At 61.9% G+C, this 25,624-nt stretch overlaps 10 protein-coding genes across 10 annotated transcripts; all 10 read right to left on the bottom strand.

Annotated features, from left to right (window-relative positions):
• Positions 1-38: 38 nt before the first annotated feature.
• LMXM_11_0260 (conserved hypothetical protein) lies at positions 39-1,823 on the bottom strand (the record flags this gene model as incomplete). Its single annotated transcript, XM_003872950.1, has 1 exon — positions 39-1,823. The coding sequence occupies one exon, from the start codon at positions 1,821-1,823 to the stop codon at positions 39-41; it is 1,785 nt and encodes a 594-aa protein (XP_003872999.1).
• Positions 1,824-3,821: 1,998 nt separating this feature from the next.
• Positions 3,822-6,791, bottom strand: LMXM_11_0250 (putative protein kinase, putative,serine/threonine protein kinase; the record flags this gene model as incomplete). Its single annotated transcript, XM_003872949.1, has 1 exon — positions 3,822-6,791. The coding sequence occupies one exon, from the start codon at positions 6,789-6,791 to the stop codon at positions 3,822-3,824; it is 2,970 nt and encodes a 989-aa protein (XP_003872998.1).
• Positions 6,792-8,082: 1,291 nt separating this feature from the next.
• Positions 8,083-8,826, bottom strand: LMXM_11_0240 (putative proteasome alpha 7 subunit; the record flags this gene model as incomplete). The annotated part of the gene is made up of 1 exon (XM_003872948.1): positions 8,083-8,826. One exon carries the CDS (start codon positions 8,824-8,826, stop codon positions 8,083-8,085), a length of 744 nt encoding a protein of 247 aa, XP_003872997.1.
• Positions 8,827-9,719: 893 nt separating this feature from the next.
• On the bottom strand, positions 9,720-11,282 carry LMXM_11_0230 (conserved hypothetical protein; the record flags this gene model as incomplete). The annotated part of the gene is made up of 1 exon (XM_003872947.1): positions 9,720-11,282. One exon carries the CDS (start codon positions 11,280-11,282, stop codon positions 9,720-9,722), a length of 1,563 nt encoding a protein of 520 aa, XP_003872996.1.
• A 612-nt stretch (positions 11,283-11,894) lies between these two features.
• LMXM_11_0220 (pterin-4-alpha-carbinolamine dehydratase,putative) lies at positions 11,895-12,230 on the bottom strand (the record flags this gene model as incomplete). Its single annotated transcript, XM_003872946.1, has 1 exon — positions 11,895-12,230. The coding sequence occupies one exon, from the start codon at positions 12,228-12,230 to the stop codon at positions 11,895-11,897; it is 336 nt and encodes a 111-aa protein (XP_003872995.1).
• Positions 12,231-16,031: 3,801 nt separating this feature from the next.
• Positions 16,032-17,363, bottom strand: LMXM_11_0210 (acidocalcisomal pyrophosphatase; the record flags this gene model as incomplete). Its single annotated transcript, XM_003872945.1, has 1 exon — positions 16,032-17,363. One exon carries the CDS (start codon positions 17,361-17,363, stop codon positions 16,032-16,034), a length of 1,332 nt encoding a protein of 443 aa, XP_003872994.1.
• A 940-nt stretch (positions 17,364-18,303) lies between these two features.
• Positions 18,304-18,858, bottom strand: LMXM_11_0200 (conserved hypothetical protein; the record flags this gene model as incomplete). Its single annotated transcript, XM_003872944.1, has 1 exon — positions 18,304-18,858. The coding sequence occupies one exon, from the start codon at positions 18,856-18,858 to the stop codon at positions 18,304-18,306; it is 555 nt and encodes a 184-aa protein (XP_003872993.1).
• A 767-nt stretch (positions 18,859-19,625) lies between these two features.
• Positions 19,626-21,455, bottom strand: LMXM_11_0190 (putative DEAD-boc ATP-dependent (RNA) helicase; the record flags this gene model as incomplete). Its single annotated transcript, XM_003872943.1, has 1 exon — positions 19,626-21,455. One exon carries the CDS (start codon positions 21,453-21,455, stop codon positions 19,626-19,628), a length of 1,830 nt encoding a protein of 609 aa, XP_003872992.1.
• Positions 21,456-22,265: 810 nt separating this feature from the next.
• Positions 22,266-22,853, bottom strand: LMXM_11_0180 (conserved hypothetical protein; the record flags this gene model as incomplete). The annotated part of the gene is made up of 1 exon (XM_003872942.1): positions 22,266-22,853. The coding sequence occupies one exon, from the start codon at positions 22,851-22,853 to the stop codon at positions 22,266-22,268; it is 588 nt and encodes a 195-aa protein (XP_003872991.1).
• Positions 22,854-23,465: 612 nt separating this feature from the next.
• On the bottom strand, positions 23,466-25,619 carry LMXM_11_0170 (conserved hypothetical protein; the record flags this gene model as incomplete). The annotated part of the gene is made up of 1 exon (XM_003872941.1): positions 23,466-25,619. The coding sequence occupies one exon, from the start codon at positions 25,617-25,619 to the stop codon at positions 23,466-23,468; it is 2,154 nt and encodes a 717-aa protein (XP_003872990.1).
• Positions 25,620-25,624: the final 5 nt, after the last annotated feature.

Here is a 25,624-nt window from a genome sequence, read left to right as displayed (position 1 = left end):
GAGGAGGGGGAGCGGGGGAGGCGGTGCTGCACGTACCGCTACGCGTGCGCCAGCTTCCCCAGCAGGGCCTTTGAGCTTGCACAAGGCACCACTTTTACACTCTTTGCCATTTTCAGTGCCGCCGCCATCGCCTCCATCAGCGGCGCCTCTTCGGCGTACAGCATGCCGCGGTCCTTGAGCGTGCTTACGACAGCCGCGGCGGCGTCGCTTCCCTCGCCAATGACCACCACATCGACGTCCTTCATCAAAAACCTCGAAGGACGCGGCTGATGGCCGGCGAGCTTGTCGGTCTTCGGCGCCTTGAACAGATGGCCGCCGGCGTAGGCCTTCGTGACAACATCTTCCGTGTAGTTGTGTGGCCACTTGAAGCCGTACTCGCTGACGTGGCGGCGGCCGTGGTGGCGGTGTGAGAGGGTATGCGGGAGGCCTATGCGCGTTGGCAAGCTGTGCTGCACTCGCTGGAGGTCCTGCTCCACAATGTCGGTAGGCAGCAACTTTGCGCCAGCGGCGCGCACCGGCATCGAGACGACATCCCACGCGCGGGATACAACGCCGTTGGCGATGCGGTGATGCCGGCTACCGTAGAGCTGCGGCGACGTGCGCAGAGCGTCCGCGTCGGCCTCGTCGCCGGTGATCACCAGCGTCAGCGAGCGCCCATCCTTCGACATGATCGACTCGCCAGGGATGGTGAGGTAGCCTTTCTCGTCGGCGTAGAAGCCCCAGCGACCGCACAGCATCGCTGTGCTGTCGAGGAGTGCGTCGCAGCTGGGCTCGCCGCCCATGGCGCACTTCATGGGGATGCTGTAAGGCTCCGTCGCGATGAAGCGGTTGTGACTGAGGCCCATGTCCTTCGGTCTCGGCCCCCCGAACTCCTCAACGATGCGCGGGCTCTCAAAGTCGTAGGAGGGGGCGTGGTAGATAAGCACACCGGGGCGGCGCCACCCCCACTCGTCGATCGGCGACTGCGACAGTCGCTTCACAAGCGTCACCTCCTGCCGCGCCACGTAGTTGAAGGTGCGAATCGCTGCCATGGACGCGAAGTAGGCATGGGTCGGGTTGTCCGTGATGATGCGGTACGGGGTGGCGGTGCCTGGGTCGCTCCCAAAGACGCCGTCTACCAGGTAGAAGCGCAGGCCTTGACCGAGGTGGTACTGCAGCTCGCGCAGAACGCGCTTGCCGTGCAGGGCTGAGATCTCCGTCACGTCCTTGTTTGCCGGGTTTTTGATACGGTGATGCTGCTCGTGCTCCTTTGTGTGTGGGAAGCAGAACCTCTGCACCGGCTTGCTGGTGCTGCGCTTGCCGTAGCGGATCATGATGGCCCCGGTCTTGGGGTCCTTGCGTCCCCACGCACGTCCACGCAGCTCGTAAGGGCGCAGATTATACTCGCCGATGCCGTACGTGTAGCGCCACACACCCGACCACATGCCGGCATTCGCGTAATCGCCAACCTGCGACCAGTTAGACGCCAGCGTGCTGGCGTTGGCGTTCCACCACGGACCAGGGTCTTCGTTCGTCTTCTTGAAGAGCGTCAGCGAGTCGTAGCCCCACTTGTGCATCGTGTGTAGGTAGTTGTCCTCCTCCGCCGCGGCAGCCGCATCTGGCATCACCTCAGCACGGAAGATGGGCTTGCGTCGCTCCTCCTCCGCATCCGGGTTGCAGCATATCTCGTTCAAGATGGAAATTTGGCCTGCAGTTTGACCAGGGATGGGCTTCAGAGTCTCCTGGATGTTGGCGTAGCGCACGCCGCGGAACTGCTGAAGCAGCGCGGACGACGACGACGCGGTGGCGGCGGCCGTGACGCCAAGCCGAGAAAGACGCATCATCCTTCGCTGCACGCTTGCCGCACGAGAGAGGGAGAGTCAGACAGAGAAGTTTGGGGTGGGGTGGAGATCGTGATGAAGGCGTGCGGTAGCTGACGAGCACAGGAGACGTGCTTGTGGACCCCCGCACGTGCCGGCTTGCCTGCGTGAGCGCCAAAGCGAAAGCGCGCGGGCAGGATGGTGCCTCCTCGCTCCGGGGGGGGCCTACGAGTACTAACGATACTGCTGCTAGTGATGCTAGAGCTACGGAAGATAAACAACGAATGGAAAGGGGGGGGCAGCGGCGACACGCACACGCACACGCACACACGCATGCGCGTGGCGCGAAATCAACCACAGCGGATGAGGGAAGAGGGAGAGATGACGAGCAGTGCGCCCGTGCCTACGCTATTGCTAATCTGCTAACCACTCTACTCGTGTTGTGCAAGCGTGTAGGATGCGCACGCGAGGGAGATGCGTTCGTGGACCCGCACGCGGGGGTTGAGGTGGGTCGGGAGCACGTCGCTCTCCTATCGTGGGAGAAACGAAATGGCAACGGCTAAGAGAACCGATTCACGAGCGGTAAATGGGTGCGCGCCACGGATATACGCTAAAGCGCGCGCTGTGATGTTTCTGTCGTGAGAGCTACCCGTATCTACCGAGCTCAGCGCAGGTGTGGGTGTGTGGGGTCGCAAGGGCATCCCGGTACAACGGCACCAAGAGTGGCAGAGAGAAGTGAGAGAGGAGTACCGCACACGGACACGCCCCCGCACAGTGACACCGCTTCTTCCATCTACATGACACTCTTACCGATACGCCCCCGTGTGTGAGAGAGGGGAGGGGTGAGGGGGACGTTCAGTGTTGGCAGCGGAAGGACCAGGCAGGTCCGCTGGCGCATCGATGCCGTTTGCCGGTGTTCCGTCGATGCTCGCACGAGATGCTCATGTCTTTGAGCACCAACAACCAAGAAAACCACAGCTCAAGATAAACACCTTGCAGGGTCTGTGCACACACACATGCAGAGTCATGGGCAGACCAAGCGAATGCCGTGGGGGGGGGGGAGGAGGCGTGCGTTGGTGCGTGCACGCTTGGTCAAGAGAGAACAGGCAACCACCGAGCACAGCAGGGTCGGAAAAGAAAAATGGCGCACACGAAGACGCCGATGGCCGTACAACAGGGTCGACCAAGGGGAGGCGATCACCACACATACTGAAGTGGGAGGAGGAGGGGGGAGGGGAAGGGAGAAATGGGCAATGCGTTAAGCGCATACGCATTGCACCACACATGACACACACGCACGCACGCACGCCCCGTCCTTCCTACCCACCGCACGCAGGCACCAACACGAGCTGGCAAACGGTGGTGAGGTCGAGGAGGAGGGGGGAGAGAGACCGATGGCGCACGTGCCATCGTTAATACGCATGGAGGAGGAGGGAAGGAAAGGGCACACGGGAGAAAGGATACTGCCGGTGGTGGAGTTCGAGGGGTGACCGTGGGAGGGAGAGAGAGATGGTTAGCGTGGGGCGCCGTCCACAGCACCGCCGTCACGTCCACCATCACAGCACACAAGCAAGAAATGGACAGGGGAAGGAGAAGACACACACACACACACACATGCATACATGTGTGCCCAGTAGGGAGGCCCGAGGCAGCCATAGAGAGAAGAAAGGATATACTAGGCACATGGAAGCGTAGAATCTAAAGGATGGGGGCTCGTTGGCTGGGAGATGCGGGAGGGTGAACACGAGTACACCCGCAGAGGCCCACACACATACACGCAAGGGGGTAGAGAGGTGAACAGTCAACCGTTCTTCACGGTGGAGAGCACTGAGAGAAGCGACATGTTACGTAAGCCCTGTAGCCTGGATCGGGCCTCTCGCCGCTCACGTGCCACCCCACCTGACTGAGCTGGTTCCTTCGACTGCTGCACCTCCTACAGCCACCGATGGAGCAGCGGCACTGCTGGCTGCTGAGCGCACGCCGCTAGACCCGTCACGCACACTCACTAGCTCTCCATGCAGCTCAGCTTCTGTTTTTTCGGATTCGTGTCGGTCGCAGGATGTTGAGGACGACGGAGGTGATGCTAAGACCAAGGACGCCTTGGTCGTTCCCGCTTGTGCCGCTCTCATCGCCACTGCTGCTGCCGCCGCTGGAGTACGACGGTGACGTTGAGCTGCGACCAGTACTACTACCGCTGCTGCTGCTGCTGCTAAGATTCACACTCTCCTCTTCCATGTCAGCAGGGAGGCTCGCACTGCGCGCCGTTCGACTCCCGGTGCAGGACTGGTGAGAGGTTGTGCGACGATTGCCGAGTGTTGCGATTCGCGAGCGTGTGCTGAGCGATGCCTTCCGGCTGCGTCCACCAGCCCTCACCTCTGCGGCCTCTTGGTCGGCTAGCATCGCGTGCAGCATGTGGCACAGCTCAGCTGAGGAGATCCGCAGCTCTTGTCGCGGCTCCATGGTGCGGCGCAGCACGGTGCGCCACTGCTCTGGGAGCGGGGTCGGTATGCTCACACCCTTCTCAGGCGTCTGCGAGATCTGGAGCATGGATGTGAAAGGCACGTGACCGATGAGCAGTGTGTAGAAGGTGACCCCTAGCGCCCAGACGTCGAGGGCGAACGGGTCAATCACGCGTGAGTCACGTCGCTCCTCGCGCGAGGGGGTCGCCGTCATGCTGCTGCTTTCGTCAGCATCATCCCTTCCCCTCCACCGTGTGCACCCACCTGATGCTTGCTCCGCATCGTCTCCGTCGACGCCGGCGTATATTTCAGGGGCCATGAACAGCGGTGTGCCTTGATAGGTGAGCGTGGCGGCGGTTGGTTGGCCTGCCTTCGCGTTCATGAGTTCTGCGACGCCGAAGTCGGCGAGAAAGGCGTGTCCGTCGCGGTTAACGAGGATGTTCTCGGGCTTGATGTCGCGGTGCACAATAGACTGCTCATGCAGGTACGCGAGGCCGTCACTGACTTGCGTGGCGATCGGCAGAACGGTCCACGGCTGCAACGGGGCTCGAATATGTCCAGTCGAGTCGAGCTGTGCGACAGCGCCGTTATCCACGTACTGTAGGATCAGGAAGAGGGAGTTCGCCTTGGGGTCGTTGATGACCTCGTAAAGACGAACAATGTTGGGGTGGCTGAGGTTCCTCATGACCTCGATCTCGCGCTGCAGATTACGCGTCTTGTCCGCCACCGTCGTAGGCGGGGTCGACGGCGTCTTGCGGTGCTTGCTCTGCCTCCCAGCCGAGGAGGACGATGACTTGAAGTTCTGCATGGTTTCGGGTGTCGTTGTAGACCGTGCAGCCGCTGCTCTGACACCACCAAAATCTCCCCTGCCGCTGTGCTGCCCGAACACGGACGCGGACGGGGAAGCCGACACGCGGTGCTGCAAACGGTACTTCTCCTTCGGCTTCAGAATGATCTTGATGGCAACACTCTTGTTCATGCTCGTGCTGAACGCCAGAACGACGCGCCCTGTGGAGCCACTACCGATCTCGTTTAGTAGAATATAGTCATTGAGGTACTGGGAACCGTCGAACGTCTTCGCCAGGGAGGCGGTGGAGTAAAACTGCGCCGTTGTTGTCGTCGCTGTCGAGCTCGCGTCCAGCGGCGGCGGGCCCAGCGGTGGAACGCTCGCTTTGTTCGGCTTCAGGTCCGGAGTCGACGACATCGGCTTGACCAGCGCGAGAGACCCACTCGCGTGCACACCAGCACGGCGGAAGGCCGTGCTGCGCCTGCTTGCATCTGGGTGTGCCTTATCGGCCGGGTACGAGTTGCTTCGATCTTTCCTTGCCGCCGCCTGCGCCGAAAGGCGTGGCGCCAGGTACGGAAAGCCGTCGCTGCCTGCTGGCATTGCGTGTACGTCTGCTGCTGCTGTGGTCGCTGCCGATGATAACACCGACGCCGTGGGCATCTGCCTTGTCCCTGCAGCTGCAGGGGATGGGACAGACGTATTTGAGACGAGTGAAGATGAAAGCTGCAGGCTTGTCGACACCGATGGCGCCGACATGGGCGCCGCGGCTGGCATGGTGGCATGAGTCGGTGAAGGCGGTGACCGCAGCAATATGCGGCCCTGCTGCCGCTGATCGACACCGTTGTTGAAGCCACGGAAAATCGTGTCCAGTGCTGGCACATCGTAGGAGCGGCCCATCATCTGGTGAAAGGACGGCATCGGCGACAGCAGCGGTGAGTCTACTGTCGAGGTCGAGGGCTGGCCAGCGTACTTGTGGATGCCGACACCAACCCACTCGCTCGTTCCGCCGCTGCTGTGCCGCGACGCAGTGCATTGCCGCCCGGCGGAGAAGAGAGAGGGGAAGTCTAGGTGAGCGCTGCATGTGGGGCTGCCCTTCCGCCACACCGCGTCGTTCTCGCCGCTGCCGGCGTCCACCTTTAGGTGGCGATCACAGCTGCCGCGTTTCGTGCGGCCTCGTGATGGAATGGCCCGCGAGAATGGAGATGAGGACGATGGCGCCGTTTGCCGCTCGATGTCAGGCGGGCTGGGGAGGCGTCTGACTGAGTTGAGAGCAGACAGCGGCACGTGCGAGCGCAACATTGACGCTGCCATTGCTGTCGTCTCGGACGCCGTCGCGACATCGAAGGCCACCTCCGGCAGCACCCGTGAATGCTGCGGAGAAGCGAGGGACGCGATGGGTGACGCAGGCGCCAGGCACGTGATTCGGGCCGATGAACGGAGCATCGGACCGCGCAGCGGGTTCAATGGGGTCTGCGCGGCGGTGTTTTCATCATCGAACGCGCCGGTACCGCCACTGCCATCATTTCTGTTGCCAACGAAGCACGTGGTGCTGCGCGCCATGCTCGTCAGGCGCCGCCTAATCGCCATGGATTTCCGGTACACCTTCATCGCCTTGTCGAACTTGCCTGCCCCATCGCTCGCACGGACACGGCCCTCCAGGGCGCCGCTTCCGCTGTTGCTGGATTCGGCCTCGCTGGTGCGCACCATGGGGGGCAAGTTCTCAAGTGTTCGGCCGTTCCCCAACATCGGCTGCACCGCCGTGGGCGCACGGGGCCGCTGTAGAAAAAAATCTTTGAGCGTGTTTGCGCGGCTGTGTAGGTGAGTGGCATGTGATCGCTTCACACCCCAACTCCGCTGTGGTCGCCGCGACACCCTCTCCACGCAGCCGCCCTTGAGTTGCAGCCGCGCCGGGCGCGGCAGGCAATCCCTGTCAAGCGCGATATGCAGGCGAGAGTGCGCGCTCTCCCTCCTCAGAAACCAGGCGAAACGCCGTTTTACCCATACACACGCATGCCCACGTGCGGCGAGTGCTCAGGTCGCGCCATGCACGCAGAGGAGGAGATGGGGGGGGAGATCAGGCAAGTGTGGGCCTCGGTGTGGAAGGGCAGAGTGCTACAGCAGATTAGGAAAGACAAGTGAAACAGGACAGAAGCGGGCCGCGACCGAGGACATGCCAGTGAGGTTTGTCCGGATGTGTCGTCGCGAGGCGCACCAGTTAGCGAAGCTGCGACGCGCAGGCAGAGGGGTGGGTTGGTGTGGGGTATGGGGGAGGGGAGGACCGGGCCACACACACAAGAGGATGTGCCCAGATCCGATTTCGGACATACAGGGAGGGGGTGGTGCAAGCAGTAGGGGGGGGGGGGGCTGCGTCCGCAGCATCTCAGCCCGCCCGGCGCCGCGAGGGCCCACGACTACAAGTGCCAGCAGTGCATGGGGCTCACCTTGCTCGGAAAAAGTGGCGCCTGCTCAAGAGTGCCTCCGTCCAATCGCGGACAGAAACACCGGTAAAGGAAATGGAGCGAGGGCCGTGCATGATCGAGAAGCGCCGCCGCCGCTTTTTCGAGTCGGTGCTGCTGCTGCTGCCGCCCAAGACGGCGTGTGGTTCACCTCACCTTCGGTTTCTCTGCTGACAGACGCGCCCACAAGACAGAGCCCTGTGCACAACAATATATGCGCCCTCGTGAAGAACATACAAAGCCTCCCGGCACCTCCGCCGCCTCAACACACGCCGCTCTCTCACTTCGATTTATCGCCCGACGCTCTCGGGGAAGGGTGCTCCCCTGTTCCGCTGCTACGGCTTCTACCCATCCGTGCATCTTGCTGCATCGTGCACGCGTGTTCGACAGTGCCGGAAGGGAAGAAGAGAGAAATTGCTGGCACCGGTGCACAGGGGTGGGGTGGGAACAGAGAAAAGATATATAACAGCGAGCGCCTCCTCCGCGACGTTCATACACACACCCACACCCACACACGGCAGGCGAAGGCTATCCTTAGAGGTGCGAGAGTCGGTGGGGGGGGGAGGGGGGGAGGGGAGATGCTACTCCTGCTCTGCCTGGCGCTTCTTCTTCGCCGCCTCCTCTTCCCTTTCCTTCTCCACCTCCACGACGAACTTCTGCAGCTCTTCCTCGGTCAGGTAGCGCTCCTCCTTGTACTGCAGCACCAGTAGCTCGATGTTGCGCGAGCCGCTCTCCACCACCTCCAGCAGCGACTTGATCGCGAAGTGCACGCACTCGTCGCGCGACATGCCATCCTTGTAGCTCTTCTCCATGTACTCAATCACCGTCTGGTCGTGGCGGCCGATGGCGACGGCACGCCAGGCAGAGCACATGCCAGATGGGTCGGTCTTCCATAGGTGTGGCTTGCCGTCCTCGTTGAACCCCCCAATCACTGTGGCCACCCCGAACGGGCGGCTTCCGCCGCTCTGCGTCGACTTCTGCTGCACCCCGGCGACGTAGCGCACGAGCATGTCCACGTCCATGGTATCCTCGTAGTTGAGCGAGAAGCGCTGGCACTCGAGCTGAGCCTTGTTGATGAGCACACGCGCGTCGGCGGAAAGGCCGGCGAAGGCGAGGTAGATGTGCGCATCCACTTTGTAGATCTTACGGATGGTGCGACTGTCCTGCAGCTTGACAGCAGACTTCTTCTCCACCGCAATGACAACGCAGTCACCACCGAGCACACCGACAGCCGCCAAGCCCTTCTTCACGGCCTCCTGAGCGTACTCGACCTGGAAGAGATGTCCGTCCGGGGAAAAGACAGTGATGGCGCGATCGTAGCTCATCTTGAGGCGCTTCTCTGTCTAAGGAGAGATGGCAAGTGCGGCTCACGGTATGCCTAGCTACAATGCTCGGTGTGTGGGCGAGTAGGCAGCGTTGACAGTCCAATGGATGGCGGAAGTACAGTGGGGCTGTGTCGCTGTAAGGGAGGAGGAGGGAGATGTGCGTGTGTATGTGCGCGCTTTTTCCTGTTTCGAAGGTGCTCTGTGGCGGAGGGGGAGGGGTGGGCGGTGTCAGTTGCTCCACGGAGGCTCACTCAGTAATAGCCAACGGACGACACGAATGCGCGCACACAGGCACGGTTGCACGGCGTCTGTTCTCTGCCACGGACTGTAAGCGAAGGGAAGCAGTCGGACTTGAGGGCGTCAAGGGCGGTAACTCTTTGATTTTCTGTGATGGTGGGGCCCACGAAAGGGCGGCGGTGGTGGTGGTTTGTGAAAGAGGTAGAGGCGGGTGACATTACATGTGGTAAGGGCGGAGGGAAAGGGGAAGGCACAGCGCACGCGGTCGTTCCCATGCGCGCACGGGCGTGGAAAAGGACCCGACAGCCAACGGTGGATGACGGACATCGATGTGGGCCGTATTCACTCGTACATCTGAAAGCGTGTGCGATACGCGGCAGAGGCAGCTCGGCACGCGCGACACGCACGGCCAGCAGACCGCTACGGTGCGTGTACGGGTTACGCAGATATACTTCTGTGTTCTGGTCGAGGAACCTTGTGGCTCCGTGACGGAGACGGCGAGCACCACTCATAGCAGCAGTAGCCGTACGAGAATGCACGACGTCATGCTCAGCAACGTGACACACCCCAGAGAAGGGGGCGGGATCGCCACAAGTCCCGGATGACAAGGATGCCAAGGGGTTCGAGGTCTTCACACATGTAGGTGCACTTCCCCGTTATAGATACAAGAAGGATGGCACCTCCGTGTAGTCCCACGGGTCCAGGGACAGCAGAGGCAGCCCTTCTTCGAATTGTGTGTTCGGCGCCAGCGGCACCGCGGCCCCACGACTCCCGTCTTCGCCATCGATTTCCTCTACGCAGAGAGGAAGCCCCGGCACGCAGGGAGGGCCATCTGAGCCCGACAAGGGCGTCGGAACCCTCAGCCGAAGGGCTACGGCGAACGGCGCACACAGCGGAGACTTCAAAACCTCGAGTTGCCACCGGAACCGCAGTGCCTCCCTGTCGCCCTCGGGGCCGCCGGCGCCACAGGGCGTGCACGGGGAGGGTCTGCAGCCGGCAGGCCGCACACCGGCTCGCAGCTGCAGCCGCACGTTCACATTGTGGAAGAAAAGCCGACCAAGCTGTCCCACGTCCTCGGAGCTGAAATCGCCACGGCAAGCATGAGGGCCGACGACACCTGAGCCTCCACTTGCATGTCTGACATACCCGCTGCCCCACGCCTCGCTGTCGCCCTCGTCCTCGTTGCCGTCCGCCTCGTACACACCACGGCTGGTGTGCGAAATGCTAGATTGCCCGAACGCGGGCCAGGGATGGCGCTGCTGTTGCGTGATGACGAGGACTGCCACTCGCTGTTCCTCTGCCAGCCGCTTCAGTGACTGGAGTGTCGTAGCGAGTGCTTCATGCCGCTGCAGCGCGTCGTCGTCTTCGAAGCGGAAGCTACGCCGCATGAGGTCGGTGATGCTATCCAGCACAATCAGCCCAACGGTGGAGAGCGGAGACGCAGAGACTTCTGTGCCTTGCCAGCGGTCCAGCAGCTGCTGGAGGCCATCAAGGTTTGAGAGGCAGGCGACATGCACGGCATCGGCCAGGGGCGGCAACTCAGTCGCGTCTGGCTCTTCATGAGCTATGGCCAGCACGGCAGAGTGGACGGCGCTGCCGGACTGCAGCCAAACACAGTCATGCGTCGCTCCACACGATCTGGCGTGACGGAGGCAGCTGCGGCACCACGCGGCTGCGAGCGTTGTTTTGCCCGTGCCGGGGAGCCCCGTCAGCTCCGTTACCCATCCGCGTCGCAGCCCACCCAGCAGCGCCGCGTCCAGCGAGCGAAGGCCGGTGGGGAGGAAGAGGTGCGAGGATGAAGCCGCCACGACCGCCGCAGCGGCACTCGCCACTGTCGACACACGACCATGCGCGTCGCTTCCACTGCTTGCCAGCGGGTGGGGAGGAGTGGGCCGGCAGCAGCTGCGGAGGAGGTCAGCTGCCGTGCAGGGTCGATGCGGAGAGTGGAGTGTGTCGCCCTCCAGCGTTGTCTCCGTCGTGTCTTTAGGCTCAGGGTGACCACTTGCTGACGGTGCGGCGACTGTGGATGTTCTGTGATAAAGGGGGCTCTGCTGTTGGCTGAGCCGCGCTCTCCAGGCCCACACCTGTGCCAGCGAGGCATGGTGCCGCGCACACAGCTCTGCATCTGGCGCCACTAAGAAAGCGCTGTCGTCCGGCATACGGCGGTGAAACATATGCGCTTCACTCTTCACCTGCAGTGCGTCTGTGCTGGACATCATCACCGACACGGATGCACCATGGGGGCCCGCAGTGCCAACAGGGTCGCTCACGGCCGTCAAGGATGGCGGGCCCTGTTCGGTCACATCAGCGAGAGGCGTCGCCTCACGCAGGCCGCCGTACGCGCTGTGTAGCGCGTAGAACGGCGACGTGTTCATGCAAGCACCACTTACCGTGTCGCCAAGACATCCGCGCAGGCGTGTGTGTGCTTATATACGCGGTAGGGGGCGAGCACAGAGTGGCGACGAGGGCTGAGGGGAGACACACGCACACAGACAGACACAGAGTGTGGTGAGCAAGAGAAGGGCGGTGAAGGAAGAGGGGAATTCGCAGGCGGTCATGGGTGTTTGTGTGTCTGACAGGGCAGCTGTTGAAACGCCTGTACCACTGCTGCACGTAGCAGCCGCCCTATGTACGCCTTCTCCACGACAGCACTCGTGGGTGCACCGTTGCTGGGCAGTGACCCTTGGTCGGGCAGGGTCTACGAAGAGGCGGGGGGGGGGGAGGGGAAGGGAAGGCGAGCGAAGACAGGATACATGTTTTGTGCAGCTTCAGCGCCTGTGATGCGCGTACCGCATTTTTTTTCCGTGTGCCCTCTGCTGTGCCACCACAGCTCAGTGCGTGCGCATCGCTTCGTACGCCGCGTTCATTGCCTTTGCCAGGTCCACGTCCTTCTGCGTCACCGTGTTGCCGGCGTCGTGCGTCGTCAGCTGCACGTGCAGGCGGTTATAGACGTTTGACCAGCAGGGATGGTGCTGCATCTTTTCGCAAACGGGCGCGACAGTGTTCATGTAGCGCATCGCCTCCATGAAGTCGGCAAAGACATAGTCCCGCTCGATGGCGTTTCGGTTGTTGCCATTCACCCTCCAGCCCGGCAGCGACTGAAGTGCCTGGGTGACCGCCGGTGCCGATAAGGCTTTAGGCGCGCAGAGAAGAGCGGTTCGACGCATTGCTGTTGGGGTAGCTACGGTGCGTAGCTATGAGGAGGAGGAACAGAGAGAGAAAGCGAGCGTCAAGGGTGGTGGTGGTGGTGGTGGTGTGTGTGTGTGACCGGCGTGTCGGCAGAAGAGGAAGGGGGAGAGGGCTGGAAAAGGGGGCACATGGGAGAGACCACACCCGCACTGAGAGACCTTCGATGCACAGCTGTGCGTATGCGTGATCACGCGTATATGCGCCGCCATGGGTAACGCCTGGTACGAAGCAAGGAAGCGCGGCGGAAGCTGCGTCGTCGCCGGCGACGTTAGCGGCGACCACGTGCGACTGTTCAGTTGAGGTTGTGAAGGAGATGAGAGCGACGCAGCGCAAGTGTAGGCTGTCCCTCTCCTGACCGCTTGTATCTTCTGTGCAAGGCGGTAACGTGAGGGAGAGGAACACGAGGGCCTAGCAGCAGCAGCAGCAACACCAGCAACGGCTGCCGCGCCTTCCCATCGGGCAGTACGGCATTCTCCTTTATACTGATCGGCACAAAGATTCGAACACATGCACACGTCGTGCATCTACCAATCAGGCAAGCCGCGCACATGCGACGCGAGCGCCATGGCACGATCTCTGTCCCCAAAGAAGCATATCGGGCGCGGAGGAGGCCCTAAAGCTCTCTCTGCCCATCAAGCGTCGCCACTGCTGCCTCGGGAGACTTACGTCTCGCTCATCTTGGCTTCGATGATGCTCCGCTCTGCCTTGAGGTCGCTCAGCTGCTGGCGCAATTCGCACCGCTCTTCCTCGAGCTCTTGGATGCGCTGGTCGACGTACTGCAGGAGGCTCTGACGTTGCTTCCCATCTGCAAGGTGGTCGGTTGTCGGCAGAGGCTGCGACTCTGAAGAGCTCGACGCCGAGCGTGACATGACGCAACTACGTTGCGCAGCTGCGTCGCTTCTATGGTGCCCCACTCACGTTTTCGCAGTGCCTCTACGTGTGCGCCGTATACCTAGCTCCTGCAGCCGTTGGTGAGTGTTGTGACTGCAGCCAAGAATGTGGGAGAGGACGGTGTTGGTTCGCAGGGGTAAGGCGAAGAGAGTCAGAAAAGGGGAGGGAGGGTGATGAAGGCTTCGTGACGCCGGTCCGAGGGCCAGACAAAACACGCGCTTGTGAGCTTTCGAGCGCCTACCACTGACAACACACGAGCGCCATTGCACGCCCTTTGCATACCTCCATGAGCGCGTCTGTGCGGTTGCCCACGATGGCGGTGAGGAGAGAGGCGGGCGGCACTGAGACGCCGCGCTTATGTCTTCACGGCGCTCTTGTACTTCAAAGAAAAAATTCGGCCTCCACTTGCCGTAGAGGTGCCCATCGACGAAGAAACGCCGGTGGCCGAGCGGGATATGCAGCGGTAGCGGTAACTTCACAACTGCTGCGGTAGCCCTTGACGAGGGATGCACAGGAGGGGTGGGGAGGGGCCGTCATCTCGATCGGGAGCGCGAGGTTGCCTCCTGGGTCGCTTCTTTCGAGCCAAGCGATGACGCCTATGCCGTTGAGCGGGGCCTCAGCGTAGAGAACCTGGTTCATCAGTGGACGGCTTGCAGAGCTGCGGAAGGGTGCAACGGTGCCTCCCACGTTGCTGTAGCCGATGGAGCGGGTTTGCGTCACTGGGTGCGCAAGAGGCGCGTGTGCGTCCAGGTCCAGCGTGTCCGTGACACCGACGCACAGGACTGCCGAGAGCCCGTGTTAGCGTTCTATTGAACTCCCGATCGAGCTACATGGACGGCCTGCACGGCATCCAGCAGCTGTCCTTGACCACCTCTTGCAGCGCCCGCGCAGACAGAATGCGAAGTCCTGGCGCTGCGGAAGACTTCGCGTTTGCCAGCCGCGGAAACGACGCGAGCGTGCGACCGCCGCCTGACACTGCCGCTGCTGCGGCGCCACAACGCGACATGACGCAGCTGAGCGCTGAGGGAGTCCGATACCGGTGTTGTTGCGATCCTGCCCGATGTGCGCGCAGACGTGCATGCGCTTCTTCACGTGAGAGGGCGACCGCGGGGCTGGCTCTAGGTAGAACTCTCTCAGCCAAGGCAACGAGGGACGGTGGGGGGGGGGTGCAGCAGCAGGGCTGCGAGCTATGGACAGGGAGGGAGCGGGAGTGACAGGGCGGAGCGCCGCAGATGGGATGGAGGGTGCAGAGAAGCTACGACACACTGGAGGCGGAAAAAGAAAAATATGCACACAAATGGAACAGCAGAAGCAACGAAGGTCAGCGCAGCGGCGCTGCGCTGAAGGTAAGGGACTGTGCCCACCGGTGGCGGGGAGAGAAGCCAGCGAGGGGCTGAGAGACAGAGGAAGCAACGGATCAGATGGCAAAGACTTTTTACATGACAGGCAAAGAGAGGTGGGCGGAAGTTGGTGTGGCTGCGCACGGGGTGTCCCGCGACACTGCTTAAGCCGCGATGCCGTTGAGACCACTCGCGGCCGTCACGCCCTACTGCAGCGCACACGTGCGTCGCGACTCACACCCACACAGGCATCGGTGACTCAACGAGGGGGTGGAGGGCGAGAGAGGCGCCACTGCTGCGAGCGCTGCAAGCATCGCAACATCTTCGCCGACGCGCTCACATGCTTGTCTTGGTGTCCACGTGGGCCCCCAATGATGTCCACTGCACGTTGGGAAAGGAGGGTGAGGAACGGAACAAGGGAGGTGAGCACACACACACACACAGAGGTCCCCATGCCCCATCGAGATCCCAGAGTCGTGTGACGACGCAGCCAACGGTGCGGATGCGCTCGTGCATCCGAATTACGCTGCTGCACACACAGAAAACAAAAGCGCGGCGGCATCCGCTTAAGAGAGAGCGAGAGAGTCCACAAAGATGCTCGAGAGCAGCCGCCCCAACGGCTCGTGCTCCTCAACAAAGCACCGCGCATGCCAACCAACACTGCCTTGCGGTTCAACAGCGTGCCCATACCGCCATACAACGTGAGCTGAACGCCACGTGACCCCGGCCGCTCACGCAGGCCCCCATTGCGTCGTGCAAAGCAACGCTAGACACGCATCACAGCAATACACCCACCCCGTCATCGGAGCACGGCGTCTGTCTTGAGCTCTGCCCATCATGTGGACGGCACCTACGCGTTCACTGTCGCGGGTCGCTCCGGCGCAGCGCCATCCAGGACCTGACCGCCCACATCAGCAGCGATACACCGCTCTCACTTCGCTACGTCGTTGGCGGGCATAGTGAGGGGGGAAGGTGCCCTGCTTGTCCCCTCCACACACAGAGTGGGGTCACTGGACCCTGATGCCACGCCGAGGTAGCCCCCGTCATCAGGGCACGCCGGCAACAGCAGACAGGAAAGATGCAAGGCCGAGCGATCACAGAGAAGCAGGCAGGACGACGGAGAAGAGCGTGCGAGTGAGAGGGGTGGGTGGGGCGCAGGATGTGAAGGATATCCGTGTCGTGCCGTTTCCGTCAAACACTCCGTTCCTCTCACCACCCTCTTACTCTCCAAAGGACGTCAGCGCATCCATACACCGAGGCTGCGTGAGCCCCATCGTAGAGAGAGAGGGCAGTGGCGAAAGGCATGAGCGGGGGGGGCGCGGTGGAGGGAGGTGACCCACGCCGTTGCACCGGCAGCACAAGCAAGGCACCACGCTGTCGTCTCCGATCCACCAAAGCCACCGCAGCCGCACCACACCGCTTTCACACACAGAGGAACAAAGTTACAACGTCAGATGCTCCCTGCAGAAGCGCAGTCGACACATGCATACACGCATCCACGGGGGAGGGGCGGGGGGGGGGGCACATCACGAGTGGGTGACGTTTACTTCACACCTCCTCCTTCTTCTTAATCTTGCGCAGGTTCTCCCACATGTAATGCGACTCGTCCACAACCTTCATAGCGTAGGTCTTGTCCTTGTATTCACCGTTGAAGGCAAACTTGTTTTCGACCCCGCCCTGGCAAATCTTGTACACCCGGAACCACTCGCGCAGTGCATCGAGGCAGCCGGGCAAGAACTTTGGGATGTCGTCGATGTCTTTGATGAAGCGCGCGACTGGGTCATTGACGGACATGCAGATCACCTTCCAGTCCATCTGCCCGTCATCGATCATGCCGAGGACGCCGAGGATGCGGACAGGGTGGACTTCGCCGACGCGCATCTGGCGCATGCCGATTTCGACGCCGTCTATTGGGTCGTTGTCACCGCTGACGCCGTCCTCGAAGATCACCTCCGTGCTCTCCCACGTCTGCGGGAAGGCGCCATAGTTCCACATCATGTCTCCGTGCTTGTAGAATCGTGGCACACCGTTCTTGATGTCCTGCTTGATGGGGTTAAACGGCTCGTCGGTGGCGATCTCGAACTTGGCGCGTGTCCACTTCGGAATCTCGCAGATGAAGTTGTAGCGGTTGGCGCGGATGCTCTCCGGCTTTGTGCGCACCGGGTCGCGCACGTAAAGCGGAATGTCGTGCCACGGACTCACGCGACGGCGTAAGCCTGTCTCCATATCCTTGAAGTAGTACTTCACGCGGTAGCTCGGGGTGAAAATCTCCCCCTCCTCCTTGATTTTGAGCTGCTGCTGATGATAAGGCACGGAGAAGTCGGCGGACACGAGGGAGAAGGTGTCCTTGGTCATCTTGGTGTCTGGGTAGGTCGTCCACCAATTCCAAAAGACGTCGAACGTGATGTGCCCGTCGATGCCCTTGAGCTCATCGAACATTTTCTCTGAAGCCTCCGGCGACATGTTGCGGCCAACATAGACGCAGAGCTCCTTGAGCTTGTTGATGTCCAGGTAGCCCACCTGCGTGACGTCGAAGGCAGAGAACATGCGACTCATGATGCGCCGATGCAGAGTTTGCGTGAGGTCCTCCTTCGAGTAGGCGGCCAGGTCAAACTCGTTCACAACTTCGGTCTTGTCGCCGTCGCTGTCGGCGTCTTGCAGGGTAAGGTCGCCGGTGGAGCTCTGAACGCCAAGCCCGGTGCCAAAGTGCGTCACCTGCGGAGCGCTGGGCTTGATCTCCGCGGTGGGCGACATGACTTCCGCGATGGAGGCAGCGCTCCCCCACCTTTGCTTCTGATCCCCCTCGGGGTTGAGGGACGAGTCGAGGTCCATCGCGTGGGCTTTACGGGCCGGATACATGTAGCGCGTGTCATCGGACATGCTGAGCCAGCAAGAACACAACCAAGGAAGCGAGGGGGAGAGGTGGGGCGGGTGTGGAGCAGGCAAAGGACGGTGGCGTCGCTGTCGTCCTCGTTGGGACTCTCGTGACGGATAGGGTGTGCGCGTACTTGCAGAGGTGTGCCTCTGTGTGTGCGTGCCGGCACGGCACGGCTCGCTTGTATACGTGGGTGAGGCGGTCGTGCGACGTTTACGAATACTAGGTCGTTATAAGGAGGGGTTCACTGCGATGTGGGCACGGCGGGAGGTGGGGAGGGCAGGGGTGGGTGGGCTGCAGGTAAGCTGGAATAGCAGAGCGAAATGGCCGACACCACACACACACAGAATCGGTGAAGCGAATTGGGGAGGAGGGGAGGGAGGGTGAGGAGGAGGAGGGGCGTAGTCGGGTGGAGGGTGGCGGGGGAGCAGCGGCTGGACAGGCCAGGCAGTTTAGCGAGAGAGGTGGCGCGTCTCGGCAGCTGAATATCGGCGAGACACCGCGCGCCTCTCATGCAGAGGTGAGCCCGCTTGGGCAAAAGGGGAAGAGGGGTTGTGTCAACGCTGCTGCCCAGTCGCTCGTGGGCGTTCTTTACGAGCAGCAGTGACCTGCATCTTCCCTCGCTCGACAACGGCCACAAAAGAGTGGTTTCCATGTTGGCAGCATTCTGCCCTGCGGGGCCGCCGTGTGTCCTCACCACCCGCCAACGTGAGGAAGCGGAGGAGGGACGAGGGAGTAGGAAAGGCCGCATGAAAAGGGATGACGGAGGACGCTAAGCAACGAGACATGGCGAGGAGGCACGCGACTGAGGGCGCACCGCGGTGTCGAAAGACCAACGAGCCACATTTCTCCGTGCTTGAGTAAGCGACGGCCCTCTTGCCTTCCCTTCATACGCACACAACCGCGCACGCTTGACCACGCACGGACCTGCGGGTGTGCACCATGTCACAGACGCACGTGCTGACGGGAGGCGCTCAGCACGCCTTCCATCTTCGCCACGCACTGGCGTCGCTCAGCGGCTTCTCGCCGCAGCGCGTTGAGCAGCACGAGGCGGATGGCCTGCGCCTGCTTCGAGCGGATGCCTCGCTGTAGCTGCCCAACGGCGGTCTCAAATTCTGTCATGAGACTCTCCGCCAGCGTCTCAACAGTGTCGCTGCCGCTGCCCGATGGTGACTCAGCGTGGGCCGCACTTTGTGTGCCGAACGGCTGCTGTGCCAGCTCCAAAAGGCGTCTGTACTGTTCCTGAAGCGCATCCACCTGCTGCAGCAGCTCTACCGTGGGTGCGACAGTGCCATCTGCCGGCGGATCTGAGGTGGACTGCTCTGGGAGCTCCCTTGTCGACCGCCCTAGAGGTGAAGCGGCGTCGACATTTGAAGGCGAAGAGGAGGCAGCGTTCAGCCGTTTCACTGCGATGATCAGCTGGCGAAGCGCAGGCGGCATGGCCGGCAGCGGTGAAGCCGCTGATCTGCCAGCCGCAGAGGCCATTGTCTTGTCGGACATGTAGTACAGATGTGTCTTGGTGTTTCCGCTGCTGCGCAGGACCAGCGGTGTAGGCGGGGCGCGTGTGTGTGTGTGTGTGTACGCTCAGCAGAAATCATCGAGTGAGATCGTGAGAGGAAGAGTGAAGGATGCGTGGGTGTGTGGGTGGGGGTAGTCGCCCCATGGACAGCAGCATACGTGAGAGCTGCAAGGCGCGGCCGCCATGGGGCACATTACACACTCCCAAAGCTTTCATGCACGCGTGTGCTCGACATTGAAGCACGTTTCGAAGGTGAAAGGAGAGCCAGTGTGTCGGTTCGGCTCTGTGAGAGGTGATCCCCTATTGCGCAACACACAGACACATCCTCACTAGGAGTCTGACCTCGTCGTCCCCATCCGCAGGTGGGTCTCTTGCAGCAGGTGAGACTAGCCAAGCAAAGAATGGTGGTGATGGGGAGGGAGGGCGTGTAGGGTGACAGTGCTCCTCGTAAACCCCCACCTCGTTCGACCGCATTACACGCACAGACGGAGAAGGCCAGAGAGTGATCTCTTGATTCTCAGCGCCCCTTCCCTTCCCTCGGAGTCTTGGGCCCGGCCTCTAGCGATACGCGGCCGCGTTGTCGTGAGCATGGGAGGGATAAGACGCTGCAGGTTCGAGGGAGCGTTGAGGTGGCACTCTCGCTGATGCACGCATGTATGCACACAACATTCCTGTGCTCGTCATAGTACGCATTGACGTCTCTGACTACAACCTGGAAAACTGTGCGCCCACACGCGCAACGGCGCCCTCAGGTGTTGTCGGTCGCCGCGCCGCTCGCCGATTCGTTCATGACGCCAGCAGCGGACTCGGTAGTGCGTGCCTCGCCAGAGCGGAGGAGGTCTTCCACGGCACTCATGCGACTCGAGTGAAACGGAATCTCCAGCGAGCTGCACACTTGCTGGACCTGGCGACCAGAGGATGGCGGGTACAGCACCAGCACGTCGCCCTCCGCACCCATGCGGCCTGTGCGCCCTGCACAGTGGACGAAGCACGCAGCCGAGGGACAGGCTCCGTAGAGAATGACGTGGGTGATACCGTTAACATGCAGTCCCCGGCTGCTGCTGAAGCTACCCACGCCGACAACCAGCTTGCCCTCATTCAGCCGAGAGAGGGAGCTGTTGTTCTTCACGTAGACGTCACCGTGCTGCCGGATAACCTGGTGGGCACGCACATCCTCGTAGACGTTGCCGCTCCCGCGTTTTGCGCTGGACGAGGCTGTCTGCTGCGTTGCGGTCGTGAGCGGGACGCGGCCGTGCGACACCGGGGTGTCTGGGTCGTGAGATTCCTTGGTGTATGCGGAAGGGACGCTTCGGGGCAGAGCATGCAGGGCCCCAGCAAACACCTTCGCAGGTGACAGCGCGCCCGGAGCGATGCGGCGCATCTCTCCTTCCACCTCCGCAGACGTGAGTAGTGTGCACACCTCGGCGACGCGTTCGTCCTCGGTAAATAATAAGATGCGCGTGTCAGGCCGCTGTGTGCAGATTAGTTGAAGGGACAGCAAGAGGCACCGCTCCAGCGGATACGCCCTTGACGCACCAAAGAAGTAGAATTGAAGAGTCGGCGGAATCGTGTGCTCCACGAAGCTCGTTGTCAGCCGCACCGTGCGGTCGTTGCGTGTCCACGTGTTCAGTGTCTGTGCCGTGACGCCGTCGACCGTCGCGCTGGCGGCCACAAGTTGTGCTGGCACCTCTTCTCGCCTGCTGCGGAAAAGCCGGTCCACAAGGTTTGCGCCGCTTAGTCGCTGCCGTCCGTACACAACGTTGGCATGAATGATCATGTCCGCCTCGTCTAGGACGACGCAGTCCACCTTGCGCCGCAGCTTTTCGCCAAGGATGGAGGGGCTTAGGCGCACAATGTCAGCCACGCGCTGCGGCGTCCCGACGAGCACGTGCGGCTGAATGTTGTGCAGCTTGGCGAGCTGTGCCTCGAGAGGGATGCTGTCGATGGCGACCTGCACCACCTGCGACGTGCATCCACCGAAGTGTCGCAGCCACTTGTCGTACTGCAGGGCCAGCTCCTTTGTGGGAACCAGAACAACGGTGTGGAGGCGGTAGTTCAGCTGGTCACGGATGATGCGGTTGGCGATGGCCAGCGCAATGCCAAAGCTCTTGCCTGTTCCGGTCTCTGAGTGCGCAATGACGTGCTTTCCTTTGAGCAGCAGCGGCACCAACGCACCTTGCAGCTCCGTTAGGCGATGGATGCGTAGCCGCTTGAGGGCCAAAACCAGCGGCACCGTGAGCCCAGCCGCACGTGGGGAGGTTTGTGCGTAGTAGAGCGGGTGGGCCTCATTGAGGTTGCCGATGCTGGTGTGCTGTGAGGAGCTCAGCATCTGCGCAGCACCGAGGCGCAGCTGTATCATCTGATGTTGCTGCGAGGCACCGGCGGCACTCGACGGGGAGGCGTCGTTGTTCCTGCTTTTCATGTAGAAGTACCGCTGCGACACTGGAAGATTGGCGGCGTGCTTCGCGCCGGCATCCTGGTGCAGGTACGAGTCAAGCAGCTTGGCAGCTGACCCGCCGTACTCTACCCGCACGCCGGGAAGGTACTTGAGCAGCCTCCGCCTCGAGTGGCGCTGCATCACGGGAAAACGCTTGCTTCACTTCCCACGAGGAGCAAAAACGTGCGCAGCAACGATGGTGGCGACGCACGCGTGCGTGCGTGTGAATGCGGGGAGGACGCGAGGGGGTGGGGGGCGGAGAGAAAGAGGCGGGAAAGGTACATGATGAGTGAATCGAGAACGCTGTGTGAGCGCAAGGGGCGCACGCCCCTCAGCTACACGAGTGCCATCTTTGGTCTGCGCCTTTGTGGACACCGCGGGCCCCGCCCGCCTTCTCTTCGCGAGAGAAAGGATCGCAGCCCCTCGCATGACGCCGCTCCACTTCACGTGTGCCGCTGCGCTTCGTGTTCGAGCTCCGTCTTTAGTCCTTAGCGCCCGGCGCATCGAGAGAAATGAGCACACCGAGACGCACCGCCAATACCAGTGTGCGATACAGCGGACCCGCCACCCCAACGGGCTGCTGAACAACGGGCGCAGGCGCTATACCCCACCACGGGAACATGGCCGACACACGACGTCTAGAAGAGGGAGAAAAGCGGGGTGAGCGTGAATCGGGAAAGAGAGAGCGGAGCAGCGTGACGCGGCCAGGTGATGCACCTGGAACCCTCGACACTCTCTCAGCCAGGCAGACATGCCCCCCTACCACACACACACACACGGCCACGGCCACTGCCACTGATACGCGTAAACATATGCGCGCGCGCCGCGCCGTACTCGCTGTGTGAATGCAGCTCTCTCACTCTTCCCTCCCTTGCTTCGCCTCCTCCCTCGCTACGTCGTACACGACACCGATGCACCTGTGCGATGTCGCCCTTGCGTCTCGTCCACACGCTACACGCTGATGTGTGAGGCGCTGAGGACGGGATTCATCCACAGCCCGTCGCCGAGGTGGTGGATGTTCTCTATGCACGGTCCCCTATTCTTTTCCCTGATTTCTTCCGAGGACATGAGCATGGTGCCCACCGCCACCGCATGCTCCTTGCCCTCCACGTAGACAGCAACCACCTCCCCCTCCTCCGTGCCGTCCGCAACGACGCCGCCGGCTGAGGTCAAGCCTTGGCACATGACGTTTGCGCCGGAGATGACATAGCGGCAGCCGCCAATGTCCACCTGGTGTGCCTTCAACATGAAGGGGTACTTGTGCAGCAGCTTCAAGTGCGGTAGGTATGGCCCTCCGTGGTGGTTGAAGAAGAGCACCTCTGGCTGGGAGCTGACGAGGGTGATACAGTGCACCTGACCCTGGCAGCGGATGATGAAGATGTCTGACTTCTTGGGCAGAATCTCTTCCCAGTACTCCTCTAACGCGGGGTACTGCTCCGCGAGCTCCTCACGCACCTCCTTCTGCTCCTTATGGCTACTGCTCGCGATCTGGGCCACGTTCTCGAGCGTGAACTTCTTGAAGAGGTCTGCCGATGTCATCGCGAAGTTGCCGGCGTGTGTGATATGGTCGTGCTCTGTATGAGGGTGGCATATATATATATATATATATGTGGGTGATGGCTCTCTGTGCGTGTGAGCACGAGCGTGGAGGAGCGAGGCGATGCTGCCGTTGCAGGGTTGAGAAAGTTCTCCAAAAGGAAATAGCGGGACAGATGACGGAGAGGAGAGAAGGGCTACACGACGATGTCACAGCAATAGCAGGCGTGAATGCACGGCATCGCCGTCCATGCATCCCACTAGTCGACCAAGAGGCCAAATGGGCCATTGAGAGGGAGCAGGTCCGGCCCATGCTTACCGTCCTTGCGCCAGCTCTCGCTGCGCCACCAGCGAGTGGGCGTGTGTACGACTGCGCGAGGGCGGTCTGCCATTCTGGCCTGTGTCTTCTAAGCAGCTCTTTCAAGGTATGGGCCACACGAGGTGCGCCGCCGATCAATATCATTTCTATGCCCCCCAGGAGCAGCCTGGGCGTGAGCATGGCGGAGCAGCAGCAGCGAAGGCCACACAACGACGCGACGGCGCTTCGACGGCACGTGTGCCAGTTGCCACCATCGCCACTGCTACCCTTCCCCCCTCACGCGGCTACGCTGAGGCTCATTTATGCGTCTTTCCCCGTCCCGCGGCCTCTTCCTCCTCCAAGAGCGCCTGAAGTTGTGCGCGTGTCTCTCGCAGCATCTGCGACGAGCCGTGGGAGCTGCCTTCACTCAGGTCGGAACGTGTCGAGAAGTGCAGGCTGAGCGTGCGGTTCGCGGACGGGTGCGGTAACGCTACGGGCTGCACTGCGACGGCCGCTGCTGTCGGGGTCCTGTTAGGGTACACGGGAGGCGCCGAGGACGGGTTCGCGAGCAGCCGAGGGTACGCATGGCTGACTTCAGCAGCGCCATCCGCCTTGTCGTCGGAAGGTTGGGAGGAGCCCAATGACGAGTCTGACGAGGAGCTGTCTAGCGGTAGGAGGTCCACGTCGACGTCTCGCTCATCTTCGTCATCTGCTCGGGAGACACCGCTGCGTGGCGCGTCGCTGCCGGCGTTTGACGGCGCTGCAGAGGCGCCGTGCTCGCTGGTTGGCGGCGTGCGAAGAATATCGGGTGAAAAGTCCGGCAAAGGTGTTCGCGTCTTCGAGCCGCTGTCGAGCACCCCACGGCCGGTTGTGGAGTGGCACAGGGCCGCGCCGGACGTCACGAAAGAGTTCAAGAACGAGGCCGGCGGCGAGCTGTCGATGGACGGCGGAAGAGGCGACGCGGAGGCCTGAGGAGGTCGTGAGAGCGGCTTCGAGTCGTTCGTTGGCGGGGCGTTGGCCAAGGTTACGAGCGCGTTGCCGGCGTGTGGGGAGGGCGCCGGCAAGGCTGCGGCAGCGGAGTTTCTCACAGTCGAAGACGCCAACACCGGAGAAAACGGGGCAAGCTGCGTGTGGGGGTCGGAGGCGTCACTTGTGGCGACCGGCATTGCGACCGTTCCGAGAGCAGGCGACGGTGTCGCATCCTTCTGCTGCTTGTACGCCGCCAGCTCAGCAGTGAGACTGCCAAGCGCGGCCTGCACCTGCATCATCAGCGCCTGCTGCGCCTCTGCTGTTTCCTGCATCTGTTGTTGTGTGGCGGTACGCACCATCTCCTCGGCGCGTGCCGCCACTGCGCGGGAGTACGCGACGGCTTCTGTCGTGACACAACCGGTGAGTCCCGAAAAAAAGGAGTCGAGTTGCGCTTCCGTGACTCGCGGCGTGGCTGCGGCAGGCAAGGCCGCTGCCGGCTCACTCGGGTGCTGTGCCTCCGGCATCAGCTCCTCCTTGCGTGTGATGCGCCTCTCATCGGCCGTCGCCCTTGCGGCGGTGGGAGAAGCATGGGTAGAGGTCCGCGCTGATGCCCTCTGCTCCTCGTGGATGATGTAGCGCACCAAGGTGCGCCAGTCCAGGAAAGGGGGCGGCGGAGGATCAAGGCTGCCGCAGGGTTGGGGCACGTAAGAGTGTGCTCTGGCGGCGACCTCAGCAGACAGACAACTGTCGCCGTACGAGGTATCGCTTGTTAAAGAGGCGGTGCTGTCTCTGCGCGGATCTGCGTTGTGTGTGGGAAGCCAAGAAGAGTGGTACGCGGTGGCAGCTTTCTGTGTGCGGTGCGTTGACGCAGATGCGTGCCGATTGCCAGCTGGACGTTGCCGTGACTCTCGAGGTGGAGGCAAGCGTGGGGGTGACGTCAGTGGCGCCGCCAGTGCCCGCGCGCACAACGCCTTCTCCAGTTTGGCCATCAGCTGTGCGTTGCGTCCCCGCTCCTGCTGCAGCTGCCGCTCCTGTCGCTTGATTGTTTTCTCCAGTTGCACAACGGAGGTGCGAAGGTTTGTCGTACCCAATAAGAGCATGTCCCGATCCTTGTACAGGGCTGCCATCTCCTCCTCTAGCGTGTGATAGCGCTTCTCCAAGCTCTCGAGCTGCTGCGCCGACACCCCCTTCGCGATGTGCGTCGCCTGCACTTCGAGCAGTTTCTTCTTCAGAATGTTTTGTGACCACAGTGAGAACTGAAGACATGCCTGAAGCACCTGGATAAGCTGAAGAATGTCGGCGCCGTTGTGCTCGTGGAATTCGTGCAGAGAGACGTCGCAGTCGGAGAGAGCAGAGATCAGGCTCGCCATGAAGGGGAGGTCCGGTGCCTCGTGGCGCAGATCAGGGATGCTGACGTGGCGCACATGCGGCCATGGCAATGGGCTGGTGAAGGCTGTCACGTAGCGGAACTGCTGCAGGTCGTGCACGAGTGTGGAGGCCATTGCTA

This window comes from Leishmania mexicana, chromosome 11 (assembly GCF_000234665.1).
Source record: "Leishmania mexicana MHOM/GT/2001/U1103 complete genome, chromosome 11".
In the NCBI taxonomy this organism is placed as follows: Eukaryota; Euglenozoa; class Kinetoplastea; order Trypanosomatida; family Trypanosomatidae; genus Leishmania; species Leishmania mexicana.
Note: the sequence above shows the minus strand (reverse complement) of the source record. Positions and strands in the feature narration are given on the sequence as shown.